At 36.4% G+C, this 18,893-nt stretch overlaps 1 protein-coding gene across 1 annotated transcript in view; it reads left to right on the top strand.

The window, feature by feature from the left end:
• Nucleotides 1–18,893, top strand: part of RBM34 (RNA binding motif protein 34) — a 39,163-nt gene that overhangs the window by 16,330 nt on the left and 3,940 nt on the right. Inside the window, exons 5-10 of the mRNA XM_004712212.2 lie at nucleotides 5,300–5,359; nucleotides 8,850–8,893; nucleotides 14,041–14,124; nucleotides 15,297–15,360; nucleotides 17,816–17,855; nucleotides 18,272–18,390. Of these exons, the coding sequence (XP_004712269.1) occupies nucleotides 5,300–5,359; nucleotides 8,850–8,893; nucleotides 14,041–14,124; nucleotides 15,297–15,360; nucleotides 17,816–17,855; nucleotides 18,272–18,390 (411 nt within the window). The remainder of the gene's footprint in view (nucleotides 1–5,299; nucleotides 5,360–8,849; nucleotides 8,894–14,040; nucleotides 14,125–15,296; nucleotides 15,361–17,815; nucleotides 17,856–18,271; nucleotides 18,391–18,893) is intronic.

Here is an 18,893-nt window from a genome sequence, read left to right on the forward strand (position 1 = left end):
TATGAGCCCCTAATAAAATGTTAAAACAAAAAAAAGTTGAGAAACTATGGTAGTTCTACTTCTGCGTCTAATTTGCTATAATACCATAGAGAAATTATTCATCTACGCTAGATTGTCCTTTCCACTCTCCTCTTTCCATTTCTAAATTTTAATTGAATTTTTGTGGTGGCCCCTACATAAGTATTAAATTATAATCCCTATCTGTATCTCAGCCATCAAGTTGATTCTGACTCAAAGTGAATCTAGAACAGAATAGAACTCCTTTGGGTTTCCAAAATTGCACCCTGTGTAGCATTGAGTGAAAGATTAGTTGGCAAGCTTGAACCACTGATCTGTGATTAGCAACCCACTGCTTACCCCACAGCACCACCAGGGCTCCTTTACATATGTACAGGGATATTCTTATCTTTACTGCTCTACCCTCTATACGTGAAAGGATGCAAAGCACATACTATTATTGTTGCTGTGTGCTGCCAATTAGTTTTTGACTGATGGTGACCCGTGTGACAGAGTAGAATGCACCATAAGGTTTTCCTGACTTGTCTGTTACAGAGATCAGATCACAGGTCTCTACTGCAGTGCTGCTCGGTGGGTCCAAATCACCAACCTTCCAGTTAGTAGCTGAATGATCAACTATTGCATCACTAGAGTTTCTTTACTACATAGTAGGGGCACCATAAATATTTGTAACATAAAAATAAATGATGCATCCTAGGTTTCTTCAATTATTTGAATTTTACCAACCCAAAACCATACTCTTAACTTTCTGTGTTCTCATGTGACACTCCTTCCTTTGAAGTACAATTTAAATTCTAATGCCTGACATAAACAAAACAAATTGTAAAAAAAATTATTTTTCTTCCCTGTTACCATCTTATCTAAGGTTTGATGCATAATTATTTTGTAGGTTATAAGAATTTGCTTTATAACATAGTCTGAGTGATTTTCCTATTAGTTTGTAAGGGCTGAAGTGAAAAGATTGTGTATGGTGATCTGAACAAATTCTAACTACTCAAATAGTTTTAAAACTAGACTTCATTAGGAAATTATTGCCCTGTAAAACACGTTCAGTCTTCATATTTGAGCCAGTCATAAGAATAATATATAAAACTTGTCTTCTAGGCTTTCCCTCAAGTATGATTTTCTTAATTCTTAACAGTTGGAGAATTCCTCATACTCACATAAACATCCTTAAGATTCATGTCTGGTTTAAGCCAAAGTGAAAATATGGTAGAATCTATTGAAAATAAATAATAATGTAGTAATTAAAGAAGCTATGTTAGCGTAGTAGTACATATTGGGCTGATAACTGAAAGGTCAGCAGTTCGAAACTACCAGCCATTCCTGGGAGAAAGATTGAGGCATTCTCTTCCTGTAAAGAGTTATAATCTTGGAAAACCACATGCCTTATAAGGTCACATGAGTCAAAATTAACTCAAAGGCAGTGAGTTTTTTGGTTTTTTTTAATTAAAGATTACAAGAAAAAAATGTTGTGTGTCCAAATAACTATATAAGACCACTATTATACTCAAGAAAAAAAGGGGATAAAAGAGTCAAGGAAAGGTTTTTCACACAAAAATGTTGTGTATCATGGATATTAATAAGAACATTTAAAAACCATTTTATTGGCATATAGATTCACATCATACAATTCAGTAGTTCGATCACCTCAAGAAGTTGTATAATTGTCACTATGTGGATTTTAAAATATTTTTTCATTCTTGTGCTCATCTATTAGCTCCCCATTTCCCTCTAGTCTCCCCTCTCAGACCTTCAAGGAACCATTTATGTAATTACTGTTGAGAAAGATTTACCTATCTTGGATTTCGTATACAGAAAAAACATCTAAAAACAGCAAAACCAACAACAGTAACAAAACGTCAGTTGAAAAGAAATTAGAAAATTTTAAAAACAAAAACAAATTTAAAATGGATCACAGGGATACCAAATGTTAGGTGTTGAATTTTAACCTAACTGCATCTGTGAAATTCATCCACATGTATTTCCCCTTTCTACCACTTGTCTGCCAGTTTATCATACTGTGGTGTCTGTGTGTTGTTGTGATGTTGGAAGTCATTTGCTGGTGTTTCAAATGCTAGCAGGGTCAGCCAAAGTGAACGGGTTTCGGTGGAGCTTCCAGACTAAGAACAGACAATTTATAAGGAATTGGCTGCCCACTTGGGAGGAAGTAGCCCCTGAAAACCTTATGAATAGTTTCAAAACATTGTCAGATATTCAAAGCCTAAAGTACGGAAGCAGAAAATTGTTCGAGATTGTGTTGGAGGATGGGCGTCTCAGGGTCAAGGGCACTGGAAATGTGATTGAGGAGAAGCTGGTTTCTCTTAGGAGTGGAGTCATCCATGGGACACGAATTTTGGTAAACCCTGTGGGAGAGAAGCCTTCAAGATCTTCAGTTGCTGATGGATAGGACTCTGAATCAGAAAGTCATTTACTGTGACACTAATAATACAATCGAGGAATCAAGAGCAGTGGTGTGGCATTCATGTCAAAAGGACGTTGCAAAATCTATAATGAAGTACAATGCTGACTGTGATAGGATTATATCTACCCGCCTTCAAAGAAATCCAATCAATACAACTTTACTTAAATTTAAGCACTAATCACAAAAGTTAGTGATGAAGAAATGGAAGAATTCTACCAGTGACTGCAGTCTGAAATTGAGCAAATCCCGATGCACTGATGGCACTCTAGATGCACTGATCATTATTCGTGATTGGAATGCAAAAGTTAGAAACAAGAAGGAACATTAGTTGGAAAATATGAACTTGTTGATAGAAATAAAGCAGGCTTTTGGTATGATTGAACTATTGAATTGTAGGATATGTGGATTGTGTCCCAATACATTTTTAAAAATTTATTATTTTAAAAGATTAAGTTGGAGATCAATGATAGAATGTTGCAAAACCAGTAACTTCATAACAAATACTCTTTTCAAACAAGTCTGTAGGATTGTTGCAGATGCATTTAGGTTAAAAATTAGCACCCTGTCATTTGATCTCCCTTGTGATCCATTGAAATTTGTTACACTTTTTAATATTAACTACTTCCTTTTTATTCAAGATTTTATTTGTTTTACTTTGCAATTTAAAAAAAATTAATCTTTTTCTGTATATGAAATCCAGGATAGGTAAAGCTATAGAGACAGTTACTAGATTAATGATTCTTTGGAGTTATGGCAGGGAAGGTAGGGAGGAAACAAGGAAATAATAATAATGAGTACAGTACAAGAATGAATAAAATGTTCTAAAACTGATTGTGGTGATGATCACTCTTGATATGAAGGAACTATTGAATTTTATATGTGAATTATATGCCAGTAAAACTATTTGAAAAGGATCTTTCGAAGTAAAAATAAAACAAAATAGGTAACATCATGAAAAATGGAGAAAAGGTTGAAGTTGGCAAGGATTTTGCCTTGCTTGGATTCACAGTCAGTGCTCATGGAAGCAGCAGTCAGGACTTCAAAAGACGTGTTGCATTAGGTCAATCTGCACAAGTCCTCTTGACAGTATTGGAAAGCGAGGGCGTTACTTTGAGGACCAAAGTGTCCCTGACTGAAGCTGGCATTTTCCATTGCATCATGTGCGTGTGAAAGTTGGATGTTGAATAAGGAAGACCAAAGAAGAATTGATTATTTGAATTGGCTCTGAAGAAGGATATTGAAAGTACCATGAACTTGTAAAAGGACAAACCAACCTGTGTTTGAAAGAGGTAAGTGCTCCTTGGTGGCAAGGATGGAAAGAATTCCTCTTACATATTTTGGCCATATTGTCAGGAGAGAGCAGTCTTTGGAGAAGGACCTGATGCTAGGTAGAGTAGAGGGGCAGCCTAAAAGAGGAAGGGCCTCCACAAGATGGATTGAGAGCGGCTGCAACAGTGGACTCAGACATAGGAACAATTGTAAAGATTGCACAGGACCGAGTAGTGTTTCCTTCTGTGTAGGTTCGCCATGGGTTGGAACTGACTGGACAGCATCTAACAACATTTCCCCCTTTTTTCTTTGAGCATCTCCTTGGTCTTTGTTTTTACTTGATGAGCATTTTTGGGGTGAGGTGACAATGGCTTCACCTGACTTGGTTGATGTTTGCTTTGGGGGTTGTAAGAATACTGGTACCACAATGTCTCCTCACCAGTCATGCCATTGGGGAAAAAGTCGGGTCACTTCAGAGCTGTTCTTTCAAAGCATGCCATGTTTCCACTCGAAGCTCTCTTTTCTCGTCAGTCAGAACCCACGGCACAAATTTTGCAGTGACCTTTCTCATTCCCAACTCTTGCACTAAAATTCACTGAACCGAGCTCCAAGGTAGTCCAGATAACTTCCCCATCTCTTCAGTGGTCCCTCATAGGTCTTCAAACACAAATGTTTGTCATCAGTCTACATTTCACTTCTTTGGAAACGAGAAAACCACACATACACTTAAGTTTTTCCCATAGCACTGTCCTTGTAAGCTGTGTTCAACATCACAACAGTTTCTGCGGCATTTTTCCTAAGCGGATACAAAATTTCACAGCGACACACTGTTCTAAATTGGCCATCACAAAATACTGGTTTAAGCGAAACTGCTTTTAGGAAAAAATGCACTATGACCAGAGAGAAGCTTCCAAGGTGACGCCACTGGAAAATACTGGTTTAAGCGGAAACTGCTTTTAGGAAAAAATTCAGTGACCAGAGAGAAGCTTCCAAGGTGACCCCTCTGGGGGCACTAACTCAGAGCGAGTTGCTCAGTTCTCACCTAGCTGGGGAAAATGCATACTGAAAAAGACCCCTGAGCAGAACTTTTTTCCATTTTTTTTTTTTTGTAGGGAAGGGGGTGTACCCCTAGTATGTCATGATATTTTTCTTTTTAGATCTCTTACTTGGGATTCTCGGCTTATTGAATACTTGTTTTCTCTATTTTTTATGTTGGGGAAATTTTCTTCTTTATTTCTCATACTTTAAGAAACTTGAGTACTTTATGTTAATATTCTTGCTGCAAGGAATTACAGGATATTCCTTCTAGTGGACTTTCTCTGGTAGTTGCTAAGATCTTCCTTTGCTTGTTGATTAATAAGAACTTTGTGTTTTCTTTTTGTATATGTTTATGTTTCACTAGTTTTTATCTAACAGAGACTACTTTGGTTTTTTTAAATAAAGTCTAATTTATTAATTTTAAAATAAAAACTAGTGCTCGCTTTGGCAGCACATATACTAAAATAAAAACTAAGCAATTTTACTTAATTCATTTTTGTACCTCTTAATTGATGGACTAAAAGTTTTGTTCATTTGTTTGTTTTATAGAAGCTGAAGTCTTTTTTTAAAGAATATGGACAAATCGAATCTGTACGATTCCGTTCTCTGGTATGTGTCCTTCCCCCTTACCTTACATTGCATAATCCTAAAACTAATGCATTTAAATCAGACTACTAACGTCTGTGTTAGTCGGAGTAGCACTTGAATTTCATCTTTGAACCAATAGGTTACAAATCTAGCTCCAAAGTAGACTTGCTTTTATATCTCATCTCTTGCTGTCTCTTTAACTTTATTAAGCAATTTAATGAATTTACATAATAAAATTCGATTTTTTGTTTCTAAAGACAATAATATCCTTTGCAATGTGGATGGGTGCCCTTTATTTGTTGTGTCAATTCAGCAAACAGAGAAGTAATAATTATTGAATAGCATTTACAGACTCATGCTTTCCCATCATATATCTTATATACATCTAATATATTCTTATTGTATGCATAATATTGATCCACTATGGAAAGTTTGTATGACTGGTGTCAACAACAATGATCCTCTAAGCATAGTCAGATGATGCATTTATTTTTTTATGAAATCAATTTAATGTTAAAACATTTTAGAAGTGAGCAGTATTTTATTTTACCAGGTAAACATTCTGTAGTCTCATTCCTTGGAGAGTGAAAAATATGCTTTGTTCGTGTTACTTATATTTTTGTTTTATTTTTGCTTTTTAAATGCACACTTGACTTCAAATTCAAAAGCCAAACCTACTGCTATTAAGTTTACTCTGACTCACTGTATCCATTCTGGGATGGATAATTTGTTGTAAGTGCTGTCCATTATGCTGTAGGATGTTTAATAACATCCTGGCCACTAAATTTTAGTAGCACTCTCACTCTCCTTCCTCAGGCATTGCCGGTGCCCAGGGGTCGTACAGAATCACCCACTGCTCTAAAAGTCGCTATTCCCCAACGTTGTGATACAGTCTTCATAATAGCTTTCAAGATGGTTAGTTCCCACTTTTTCATACACATTTTGTCTGTCCTCCTTGGTCACAAATCCATGTAACAAATCCCTACCTGACCCACTCACTAGGATGCTCTACTTGCACCCTAGCTTTACACAACAAATCTACTTAACCTGAGTGTAACCCCAAAACTAATCTGTGTTGCCCCATGATTTTCTATTTATAACCACTACCATCATCAATATGTCTTAGTTACACATAGACTACACACTTTTGTAAGTTTTTTTTTTTTTAAATACTTCTATTGGGGGCTCTTACATCTCTTACACATACATTCATCCATTATGTCAAGTACATTTATACATATGTGGCCATCATCATTTTACCTTTGGAAGCTTTTTCCATTTATGGTGCCTTCCCTAGATAAGCCACCCTATTTACATTTTCCCACCTAAATTCATAATACCTCCTGCCAGATAATTTCAGTGATTCTTTATGGATCTTAGTTAGCTCCAGTCTACTTTATCCAACATACTAATGTCAATTTAATTTTCCTAAAGTGCTTTTTCCTAGGCTCCTTTCCACTACTCCCAAACCACATTATTATTCACACTCACACTCCTTGCTATTACTTTATCACCCCTAGGAAAGCTGCACTGATGCTTCCTGTCCCTTTTCCTTAAGTTTGGTGACCTTGCTGTGCACACTATAACACCCTATCCTTTGTTATAGTGCTTAGTATTCTTTGTAAATGTTGGTGACACTATCTACCTCACCAAACCAAAAACTGGTTATAAATAACCTTGTTTGCCTTGCTTATCTTCCAGGTCCCCAGCACTGGCACATTATACTCCTTAAATATTGATAAAATTATATAAAACATTTAAATTATTCTCATTGCTAGTAATGTAAAGTCCTCGGTGCCTACTTAACAGTTCACATGGTGGCCCCACAATACCTGTTGAGCTTCTCCACCAGTTCTATGTTCCTCTACACATGAATAGTGCCCCACCCAAGTAGCTGCCTTTTTTTCTTGACCACTTTGATCCTTTTGCAAGAGAAAGATGAGGCTTTCTGTTCCAGTAAAGGTTTACAGCCTTGGAAACCCACAGAGCAGTTCTACTCTCTTTGTCAGGTCAGTATGAGTTAGAATCAACTCAGTAACAGTGAGTTTAGTTTTCTTTTTAGGTCTTTTTTTTTAGTCCTTTTGCTTTGCTTTAGTCCTTTTGCTTATCTGTTTTCAGAATCCTCTTGGTGGGCTCATTTTGCCCATCAAGTTACCATGTGTTTTTCACTTGAGTTTTAGGTACTTTATGCCACTAGATGATATATTTTTTCTATACATATTTGCCCTCTATTATATTAGTCATTAATACTCTCAGTCTTAGCACACAGAAAATTCCCAGTACATTTTTTTTTTAATGACTGTCATTCATTTGGAACCCTAGTGTCATAGTGGTTACTCATTCGGCTATGATCTTAAAGGTTTGAAGTTCTAAACCACTAGCCACTCTCCAAGGATTTCTATTCCCGTAAACAGTTACAGTCTTGGAAATTCATAGGGGCAGTACTACCCTGTCTCATAGGGTCACTATGAGTCAGCATCCGCTGTATGGCAGATTGGAGTGTTTGTGTGTTTTTTAGATTGGAGTTTTTTGTCATTCATTTATTATATCTTGTGCTATTTCTCTGTTAATATTTTTAGAGTCTATTTTAGAGTCTTGTTAATATTTTAGAGTCTAGTTAATATTTTAGAGTCTAGCAATTAGCACCATGAACAAAAAAGTCATCTGATAGTGTTAGCTTAGAAACTACCAGATGTCTAAGAAAGAAAACAAATCTTCAGAGATCTGTAAGTGTCCTAAATAAAGATTTACATTCATCAGGTCTTTGAAAGCAAACAACTGGGTGTTATTTTAGTCAATTTACACTGTCGCTATGATCACCATCTGTACATACTTCTAAAATACTCTTATTAATCCAAATGAAATAAATGATAATACCTATTTCCATAACTTACTCATTTAATTATATTTTAACATCACGTTAAAGATAAAATACCAATTTGGAAAGCTTGCTTTTTTTTTGACATTCATAAAGGATTTTACTCATATTTTGCTCATGACATCAGTGTATCATCATAACTAGAGCCTCTGTGAGGCATCTGACACTGATTGAGGTCCTATTGTCTGTACTTCTATGTAACTTCTGTGTAGGTTATCTGAGAGTCTGCCTGTTAGGGATGAGTATGACATTATCATTGAAAGTTTTAACTTAAGTCACAAGGTCCCCTTCATAGAGTCTCTTGCTGCCGTGGAATTGATTCTGACTCGTAGTGACCCTATAAGATAGAGCAGATCTGCTCCAGTGGACTTCCAAGCATTCAAATCTTGACAGGAGTAGAAAGCGTCATCTTTCTCTGGTGGAATAGCTGCTGTCTAATACACATGTACTACTCCACTAGGGCTCCTTTCCGTATAGTCTAGGACAGGTGTGTCTGGTTGTATTTTTTCCTAGAGTGTTTTTACAAAGTATCAGTTAAATATCAAAACTTTAATGAGCATTTAATAAATTTGAGATTATAGTTCAAATGCTGAATTTTCTTTAATAATGTTTTCCCCCTCCCACTTCTAAAAGATTCCAGCAGATGGGACTTTATCCAAAAAATTGGCAGCCATAAAGTAAGTTTTCAGAGAGAGGTAATAATATTAAATTCTTTCATTTTAGTTAAAAGTTGAGATAATTTTTTAATGATTTTGTAGCGCTTTATTGGCTAGCATGCCATTTTGACTAATTTTGGGTAGCTTTAGTGATAAATGCTTTTATTTGTAAGATGTTCATCATTAAGGCTTAATATAAAAGGTAGGGTCATAGAATAAAATGTAAGGTTATTTTTGTACTTCAAAAATGCTGTGAGAAGTTTCAAACTTGTTTATTAATGGAGTATATAGTGCAGTGTTTCCAAAATAAGTAATAACTGCCCCCTGGGGCAGGGGGAGCTGCAAAAACAGTTACTATCCTTGATCCTACATTATATGGGCTATTATAGTATAAACGTTTTTAATTGCCAGTGGGGGGTTCCGAGTAATTTTTTTTTTTCTGAAACAGGGTGGTAGGCCAATTAAGTTTGGGAACCTATAATACATTGTTTAGATGGAAAATAAAGTTTTATGCCCAGAGTTTCCCAGTACAAGTCAGAAATACTGTATTTCATCAGTTTCAAATCACATTTTCTCATGTATAAAATCATGATAATATCTTCAAATCTAATAGTGCCTCATAGTTCCTGGGGACCTGGGCTGAAGTCAAGTTCTCTTAGAGAGGAATGCTGTTTGCTTCCGTCTCGTGGGATTGCCACCAGCCAGAGACTGCTTTAAGTTCTCTGTAGAGGTTTTTGGACTGTAATAATAGTATGATTTAGGTGCGAATTCTCAGGGGGCCCCCTCCTTTTTTTTAAATCCATGGCCAAAGATGAGATATATACTTTTCTTTCCTCTCTTTATTTTATGACATTGTCCTTTCTCATTTACCTAAAGCTTTATGCAAGGTTTCCTATTCAGCCCCCTTTTTCTGTGTTTTTTTCCCCCAATGATACATAAAATGATGTAAAACAATTACATCTGTCTTTATAGTAGATTGGGATCTTTGATGGCATACTGGGTTAGTTGCAACTGGCCCTTTGGACATAAGAGCAAGTTCTTTTCTAGGTCAATTTCTAACTTGTAATTATAGTTGTCAGTGACACCCTTTCCTATCAACAGTCAAACATCTACATATTACTTGACTGCCCCAAAACTAAACTAGTAGCCTACTGTTGACCTTATCTATAATATAAACAGTTAACCAATACATTTTATGTATTATATATTTTATAAAAAGTTATTTTGTAAAAATTGCAAGGTCTTCATGCCTGATGGTGTAATGGCAATGGTGGCTTCATGAATTTCTTTTTTGCTAATAATTGTCTTTATGCTGGATTCATTTATGGCAAGCAACTATAGTTACAAACTTCAACCTATAGTACATATCAAACAATTCAGCATTTTCTTGTAATATCAGGGCTTTTTTATGCTTCTTGGGAGCATTTCTAACATCACTATAGGCATTTCATGCGGATCCCATGGTATTCAAAATTTACATTATTGCACTAATCAGGATAAAAATATGCAATTAACTAGAAAGATTAATTGCCTATGTGGAAATAATTTAAAAATCTGCTTGTAAGTGGACCTATGTAGTTCAAACCTGTATTGTTCAAGGCTCAACTATATTTGGCAGGCAGGGTCTTGCTGGGTTTTTTTCTTAATGTTGGGTATAGTTTGTAAGTGTTTAGTGATGTCTACAATAAAGTCTGTTGAGGCTGCCAAACATGTAGGCCCTCTTGTATGAATGTCATTTTGCATGCTGTATAAGGAAGAAAACTTGGTAAGAAGCAGCCCTTCTTTGCTGGGGGAGTGGGAGGGCATACAAGATTTTATTTTTGCATGAAGTAACTAAAATCCCAAAGCCTAAATTTAGGTAGAAATGAGATTCTGGTAGAAGTATTTAACAGTGGTAGCTAGGAATTCTTGGTGGGTTATGTAAAAAAAAATGGGGTTTTCTTACTGTGGTTGCCATTGGTTCCCCTATTTTCCCCATTTTTTAATGTAAAATTGAATTATCTGAATAGGTACTCAAGTAGTGGTTCCCCCCCCCCAAAAAAAAAGAGAGAGAAATGCAATAGAGTTTCTTTGCTGTACTTTTTCTCTACCCCATAGGCAACTGCTATTTCTGTTTATCATGTAGCCTTCTAGAGATATTTTATGCATTGAGCAATCAATAGGAACACCCCCCAACACACACATAACTTTCTAAAAAAAGTTATACACATACTTTTTTGATGAAATGGTAGCATATTATGCATATTATTCCATATCCCCCCCACTCACATAATTGTAATTTGAAAGTTTGTCTGTATCAGTATAAAAAGTGCTTCCACGTTCCTTTTTAGAGCATTTTAGGGTTGCTGTGAATGCCAGTCAACTCATTAGTAGGTTTTAGTATGTATTCTTGAAGGTGTACCAAAATGTATTTTTCTAGCAAGTTTTCTATTAATGGAAACTTGTTGGGTTTCTGTTTGGTTGCTATTCCATAAAATACTGGAGTAGATTATTTTATTATTAAGTTGTAAAGCATTCTTTATATATTCTGAATATAAGACCTTTGTCTGTTAAAAGTATTCAGTCTCTAGGTTTTGAATGCCCAACTTAAATAAAATACAATTTTAATTTGCCCTTTAAGCAAGACTTGAACCAATTTGACAGACCTATTTGATTTGGTTCTTTCCTGAGGAACTGAGATAGAAACAGACCACCTTAGTTTTACAGTGTGTGTGATTTGTCATGATAACCAGAATGGGAAAAATTAATGTTTGAAGCCCTACAATGGGAGATCTGGAGTGGGTAACGTGGACCTGTTCAGGAGCCTGCTTAAGACTGTATTATTGGCAGGACTAGGGAGAACCACACATGTTCCATTTGGAGTGATAGTCCACTGTCTTTGAACAGGGAGGGTGGTTTGGCTCAAAATTGTATCATGTTTATGTAAATTTACCCTATCTGTAAAACAAGTCAATATCCCACTAGTGTGGAGTAGATTGCAGCTTATAGCAATCCAAAGGGCAGAGTAGAACTGCCATATAAAGTTTATAAGACCACAAACTTTATGGACGATAACTACCACATCTTTCCCCTGTAGAGCAACTGGTGGGTTTGAACCTTTTGATTAGCAACCCAGTACCTTAAACACCGTGTCTTCAGGGTTCCTTTGAACCAATTTCTGCTCAAAAATACTTTCTTCATCATTGCCTTCACAAATTCCTATGAGAACTAGTAGCTACCAGCATGACACCAATCCCTGAAAACATTAAGGACTAGACACTCTAATCTTAGTTGCATCTCTGTCTCACACACTAACATAAGTGAAAGGTAATTTAGAATTTTCCCTCCCACGATTACTGAAAAATAAAATGCACCTATAGAAAACTATACAAAATGTGTAATTTAGTGAATTATTAAAAGGTCAGTAATCTAGACATCTACGTGACCCTCAATTACGAACCCTCCAAAGCTAACAACGGTGCACTCACTGCTAATAATGATTATAGGAATCATTCATTGGTTGTGTGTCTGTGTGGTTTTATTACCCAAGTATGGATTCCTAGACATAGCTGGTCCCCCAGGTCTGCAGTGTGAAACTACCAGCTGCTCTTAGGAGAAAGACATAGCTTTCTACTCTTGTAAACAGTTAAAGTCTCAGAAACTCACTGAGGCAGTTCTACCTGCCGTATAGGGTTGCTGTGGGTTGACATCCACTCAGTGGCAGTGTGTTTGCCTTTTGGTTTCATAGTTGGTCTTTTTCTTTTGAGTCTAGTTTAATCTAAGGGAATCCCTTCCTATCTTTCTTTAATTTACAGTTTGTTCAAGAATTTAGGATGTTTATCTGTCTTAAGTTCCTACCTTAGAGTTTCTATCCTTAAAGTTCTCAAGGATTAATGCCTTATGGTGGTCTGCCACCAATTTTATCACTGTTATGATTTCCTTTTTCTTTTTGTCATCCTATCTGACCCATTTTTCTTCTTTTTTAATCATTTTATTGGAAGCTCTTACAGATGTAACAATTCGTAATTCAGTTAGATCAAGCATGTTTATACAATTGTTGCCACCATCAATTTGAAAACATTTTCATTCTTCTTGAACTCTTGGTATCAATTCCCCTTTATACCCTCTTTCCCTCACCCAGGAGCCCTTATTGTTATGTTATATATATTATAATTTTTATTACTACTCATGTCTTACATTAGCGGTTTTCAACCTGTGGGTCGCAACCCCTTTGGGGGTCGAACAACCCTTTCACAGGGGTCACACCATCGGAAAACACAAATACTTCACAGTATATAATTACATATTGTTTTGCGATTAATCACTATGCTTTAATTATGTTTAATTATGTTCAATTTGTAACAATGAAAATACATCTTGCATATTAGATATTTACATTACAATTCATAACAGCAAAATTACAATTATGAAGTAGCAACCAAAATAAATTTATAGTTGGGGTCACCACAACATGAGTAACTGTATTAAAGGGTCGCAGCATTAAGAAGGTTGAGAGCCACTGTTTATACCATCCAATATAAGCATTCACCTACAATTCTGTAATTTGTTCCCCTCTAGTGGGATTATACAGTCATCATTTCTATCAGCTCCATCGTCTCTCCCCTTTCTCCCCCTCTTGCCCTCCCCTCGGAATCATTACTCCTGTTAATGTTTCTGAGTGTTATCTAGCATGGCTTTCACACATCACGTGATCTTAATTATACACATGAGCATACTCATGTCTAACTAGGTTAATGAGGTAAGACAAGAACCGTAATAGTGAAGGGGGGAATATTAAAGAACTAGAGAACAGCTGTGTGTTTCAACAGTGCTATACTGCATCCTGGATTTAGCATCCCTGTCATGTGGCCCTTCTGTGAGGGATTGTCCAGTTAGCTTCACGTGGGTTTGGGGCCTGCAATTTGTCCAGATTCCTTCACTTCTGTTTGATTGTATAGGGTTTTTTGTTGTATTTTTACCATCATGATTTCTAAGAAGGGGTGGATTACATATTTGGGCCAATATCTGTATATGTGCTACTTTTTGCATTATTGCTATATATTCAAAGAGTGAAAATCTCCTCAGTATTTTCTTGTGTATATTGAAAGTAGAAAAAAATTACAGTTATTTAAATTTGTGATTTAAAGTGATTACAAGGTTAATAATTAATTTTTTTGTGTGTGTGTTAGACGTAAAATTCATCCCGATCAGAAAACTATTAATGCTTACGTTGTGTTTAAGGATGACAGTGCTGCTATAAAAGCATTAAAAAGGTAATCTTTTTTTTAAATTTAATTTTAAATCATTTTATTAGGGGGTCATACAACTCATCATAATCCATACATACATCCATTGTGTAAAGCACATTTGTACATTCATTGCCTTCATCATTCTCAAAACATTTGCTTTCTACTTGAACCTTTGGGATCAGCTCATTTTTCCCTTCCCTCCTCAATTCCCCCTCCCTCATGAGCCCTTGATAATTTATAAATTATTATTTTGTCATCTCTTACACTGTCCCACGTCTCCCTTCACCCCAAAAAGGTAATCTTATCTGTTCGGAATTTGAACAGAATTAATGTTTATGCATGTTTGGGTGCATTTTTTATTCTTTATTTTTACTTTAGACGTAATATTACTGTTTCACTAAAAGCATTAAAGAGTTTAAAAGTTATAAATTCATATTATACAGTCAGAGTTTTAATTATGTTACAAAGAAATATTGCAATCATCGCCACAGTCAATTTTAAGAACATTTGTTCGTTCTCGTACTCATTAGCTCCTATTTTCCCCCAGTCTATCCTTCCATTACCCTAAGAAGCTATTGATCCAGTTATTGTCTTTGTAGATTTGCCTATCCTGGATTTCATGGTCAGAAAAACATACAAAACAAAAACATACAAATCAACAACAATAATAAACTACAACAGAAAAACCTAAATTGGAAAGAAAGCAAAGAATTTTAGAAACTCAAACAAATTTAAAATGGGTCAAAAGGGAGAACAAATGATAAAGTATTCAATTTTAACCTAATTGTCTGCTTTAATCCACTTTCCAGTACCCTTTGTCCAATAGATTGACTGCTCCCATTCCTGGTCAGTGGTCAGAGGATTCACTAGAGGCGTAATCCATGTGGGGACCCTATAAATGGAATTGGGCTTTTGATGTCACCCCTAGCCTTTTGCAAATTGGAGGTTCAGATTTGGAATTTTTTATTTACAGTTCTGGGATCACCCAGGCTGATGTGGTGTACTGCTTCCTTTTGAACTTAGCTGACATCTCACTTAGATGGCTGCTTGTTTTAAAACAAGCCTTTAAGATAACCAGACACTACTCTTTCTAATAGCCAGGCACTCTCTGATTTCTTCACCATAGTTTGCTATAGTGCCCGTATCTTCAGTGTTTATGTACATTTTTAACACCCCACTCTACCTTGTATTTATAGAAATGGGACCCAGATTGCAGATGGGTTTCGTATTAGAGTTGATCTTGCATCTCAGACAGCATCTGTAAGTAATATGTAATTTTAAAAAATAACTACATAGCCTAGTAGAAAAAAATAGCTTGTTCTAACCTTTTGCTGAGAAGGATGTGGATTTGGTATTAAGGGTGTAAGGGAAAGCACAAAAGATTGCTCTCTCCTATGGTAACAGCAGTGGTACTTAGAGCTGCATAAGGCTTTTTAGTCAACACTGCTTTCAAGATGTAATCTCTTCTGCTTGAATATTTCCCTTACCCCCGGTTAATAGATTAATACCCCTAGAGTAGGGGTTTGCAAACTGCGGTTCAATAGCCATATGCAGCTCTTTTGGTACATACATGGGGCTCTAAAGTAAAACTGAAACACTTTAAAGTATATTATTAAAAAATTGGTAATTTCATTTGTTTTTAAAATATTTATGGCTCTCACATAAGTTTTAAATTTTTGAGGTACCGGATTGGCTCTTCCATCTCCAAAGTTTGCTGGCCCCTGCCTTAAATTGTTAGGGCCAGAAGGTACATTAGAGATTATCTGGTCTGTTTTCTTATTAACTCAGGTTAGAAATTTAAAATAGTTCACTAAATATTATTTAATTATCTCCTCTGTGCCTGGCTGTGGGCTAAGCATTGGGCTGTATATTTGTTCAGGTAGACTAGAGAAACAAATTCATGGACACTTGTGTGTATAAGACAGTGCTTTATATAAAAGAGCAATTGTATATTGAGAAAACATCCCAGCCCAGTCTCGATCAAGTCCATAAGTCTGATAATTAGCTCATGTGTCTGATACCAGACTGTAAATTCCTCTTCAAACTCACACAATACATGCAATGATGCAGAATGCAGAAAGATCACAGGCCAGTGGATGGAAAGTCTTGTGGATCCAGTGGTGGTAGAAGCTCCCCAGTGCTGTCATAGGTCTGCACGTGGATCCTCCATCTCCAAGGCTCAGATTCCAGGGTTCCATCAGTATAGCTCGATGTGGCTTCTCAACAGGAATGTCTTACAGGGAGAAGAGTGTGTGTCTGACCTCCAGTGAGCTATTATCTCCTTTGTCACTCCAAATGAAGTCATTAAGCTGCGACCTGATTGATAGGCTAACCTCCACCCCTTCAATCTTAATAGTTTCAAGTTGACACCAGAAAATGGCTGACAAAAGGCTGAAGGTCCTGCCCTGGCTTGAGGCAATGCAGCCAGATAAATAGCTAGATAAGTCAACTGAACTAACACAGGCTGGACCATAAAGTTGGCAGTTCAAACCCACCAGCTGCCCTGTGGGAGAAAGATCAGGCTTTCTGCACACATAAAGACTTAGGGCTTTGGAAACACTGAGGAGCAGTTCTCCCTTATCCAGAGTCAGTATGAGTCATAATTGATAATTGTGTCAGGCATAAAGTGGCTCAGTTTTTTAGGAACTCACAGTGGGAAGCTGGAGACTAGCAGATGACCACGATTTGGTAAATAGAAGGCGGCTTCAAAAAGTTTGTGGAAAAATGGATTGAAAAGATAATGCAACTTTACCACAAACTTTTTGAGCTCCCTTCATATAGGATAAATGTATAGGGTGCTCTTTCAGCACAGGAAGGGGGCACTAAATATAGGGAAGTCTCCACAGGAAGAATTCTAGGAGAATAGGTCTTAAATCCATTTTGAAAGATGAGTAGGTATTATTCAAGCCAGGGAGATAGACATGAATGATGGGAATATACAGTTTACCAAAGGAATAGCAAGATCTTGATATGGATGAAAAGTACAAAGTAGAAGGAAGGTACATTGACAAGAAGTGCAGTTGGAGAGATCAAGGCCAAGTCAAGAAGACCCATTTTTGTGATGCTGAGGGATCTGGATTTTGTCCAGCAGTGTTTTAAAGTTTTAAATAGGGGCACGAAATGACAAGTTTTGCAAGACAAATTTTGCATTTTTTCAACGATCTCTGGAAATGGAGGACAGGTTGAGAGAGTTTATCACAGAAACAATTGATTTCTGTCACTGTCAAAATGATCTAGTTGAGAAATGTAAAAGACTGGATGAAACACTGGCTTTTATTGGATGACCAACAAATCCATGGGACAAATCCACCCACCATCTTTTTTGTAAATAAAGTATGATTGGAACATAAACGTTCATTTACATATGGTCCTTGGCTACTTTCAACAGAGACCACAGAGTCTACAAAGCTTAAATATCTGGCCGTTTAAATACAGTATGCTAATGCCAGCTGTAGCCAGCCTTTCTTGAGAATGCCCATGTGTCGGTGAAAACGTCACTCCCTGTGATGGCATAATCATATTCTCTCCATGAAAGGTGGCCTTCCCTCATAATCCAGGCAGGAAGATGAAGTAAGCAGACTCCGAACAGGAAGCGGTATATAGCTAATTCAGGAAGGGGGGTATCAGGTCTGGATAGGAGGTGAAACAAAGGAAGGACTTCAAGATGGCATCTGTTTGAGTGATATTTATTTTTCCTTAATTCTCTTTGTTTCAGAGGGACAAGAGATCAGTATTTGTGGGAAATCTCCCTTACAGTAAGTCTTTTTACACAAACTACCTACTTATTATTAAAATAATGGGGGGATTAAAATTGATTGATGATTTAAGGCTGTAAGACTGAATTTAAGAAGGGTGCAGCACAAATGGACGCATTTTCAGGGCACTGTTTACAGGATAGTGAAATAAAGGCAGCTTTCTGCCTGTGTGGAGTCAGTCTCAGACACCCACAGGGGCAGTTCTGCCCTGTCCAATGGGGTCACTGTTGTTGGGCATGGACTTGATGTCAGTGAGGTTTTTTGTTGTGTTCTTTTCATAGAGTTGCTTTGAGTCAGAATTGATGGCAGTAAAATATGTGTTTGTTTTCTGTGTAAATCACTTTATTAGTAAAAAGATCTAGCTTTCTAATAATATTCCAAGTTGTAACTTCTGTTTTGACTGAATTTGATTTTAGAAATTGAAGAATCTGCTGTGGAAGAACACTTTTTGGATTGTGGAAATATTGTAGCTGTGAGAATTTTGAAAGACCAAGTTACTGGAGTCGGCAAAGGTTTTGGCTATGTGCTGTTTGAGGTATGGCGAGTCGCACATTGTCACTATCCTTTGAAAACAAACTGGAAGGGATTTTTATTACCATTTCATCTAGTAACATAACTATCATTATCACCTCCAAACTCTTATCTTAAGAAAACTTGAGTTCATAATCTACTGTTCTAAATTATAGGTGCTATAAAAGCACCTCAAACATAGATGTTCTAGTTCACTCTTTCTTCATGGTCTTATTAGACTGACTATATTCTGGATATTGGATGTGGAAGGTATTACAACTCTCAGTTTCAACTTTCCTTTCTGTAAATGATGACAATAATTGAGTTTGCTCAGTGAGAAGAAAATTTCAGTCTTTTTACAAAATTTGCTTTATTTAGTTGATGAAATAGAGACTTTCTAAGAAACAAACATACTCAGAGAGCATGTACATTTTCCGTCCCTTAGCAATCATCAATATGTTCCCTTATGGAGACGTCGGACAGGGCAAGATATGACAAAATACCCATTTATAAACTATCAAGGGCTCA

Source organism: Echinops telfairi, unplaced genomic scaffold (genome assembly GCF_000313985.2).
Source record: "Echinops telfairi isolate 266 unplaced genomic scaffold, ASM31398v2 ScPeMD7_7424;HRSCAF=8462, whole genome shotgun sequence".
NCBI classification, from domain to species: Eukaryota; Metazoa; Chordata; class Mammalia; order Afrosoricida; family Tenrecidae; genus Echinops; species Echinops telfairi.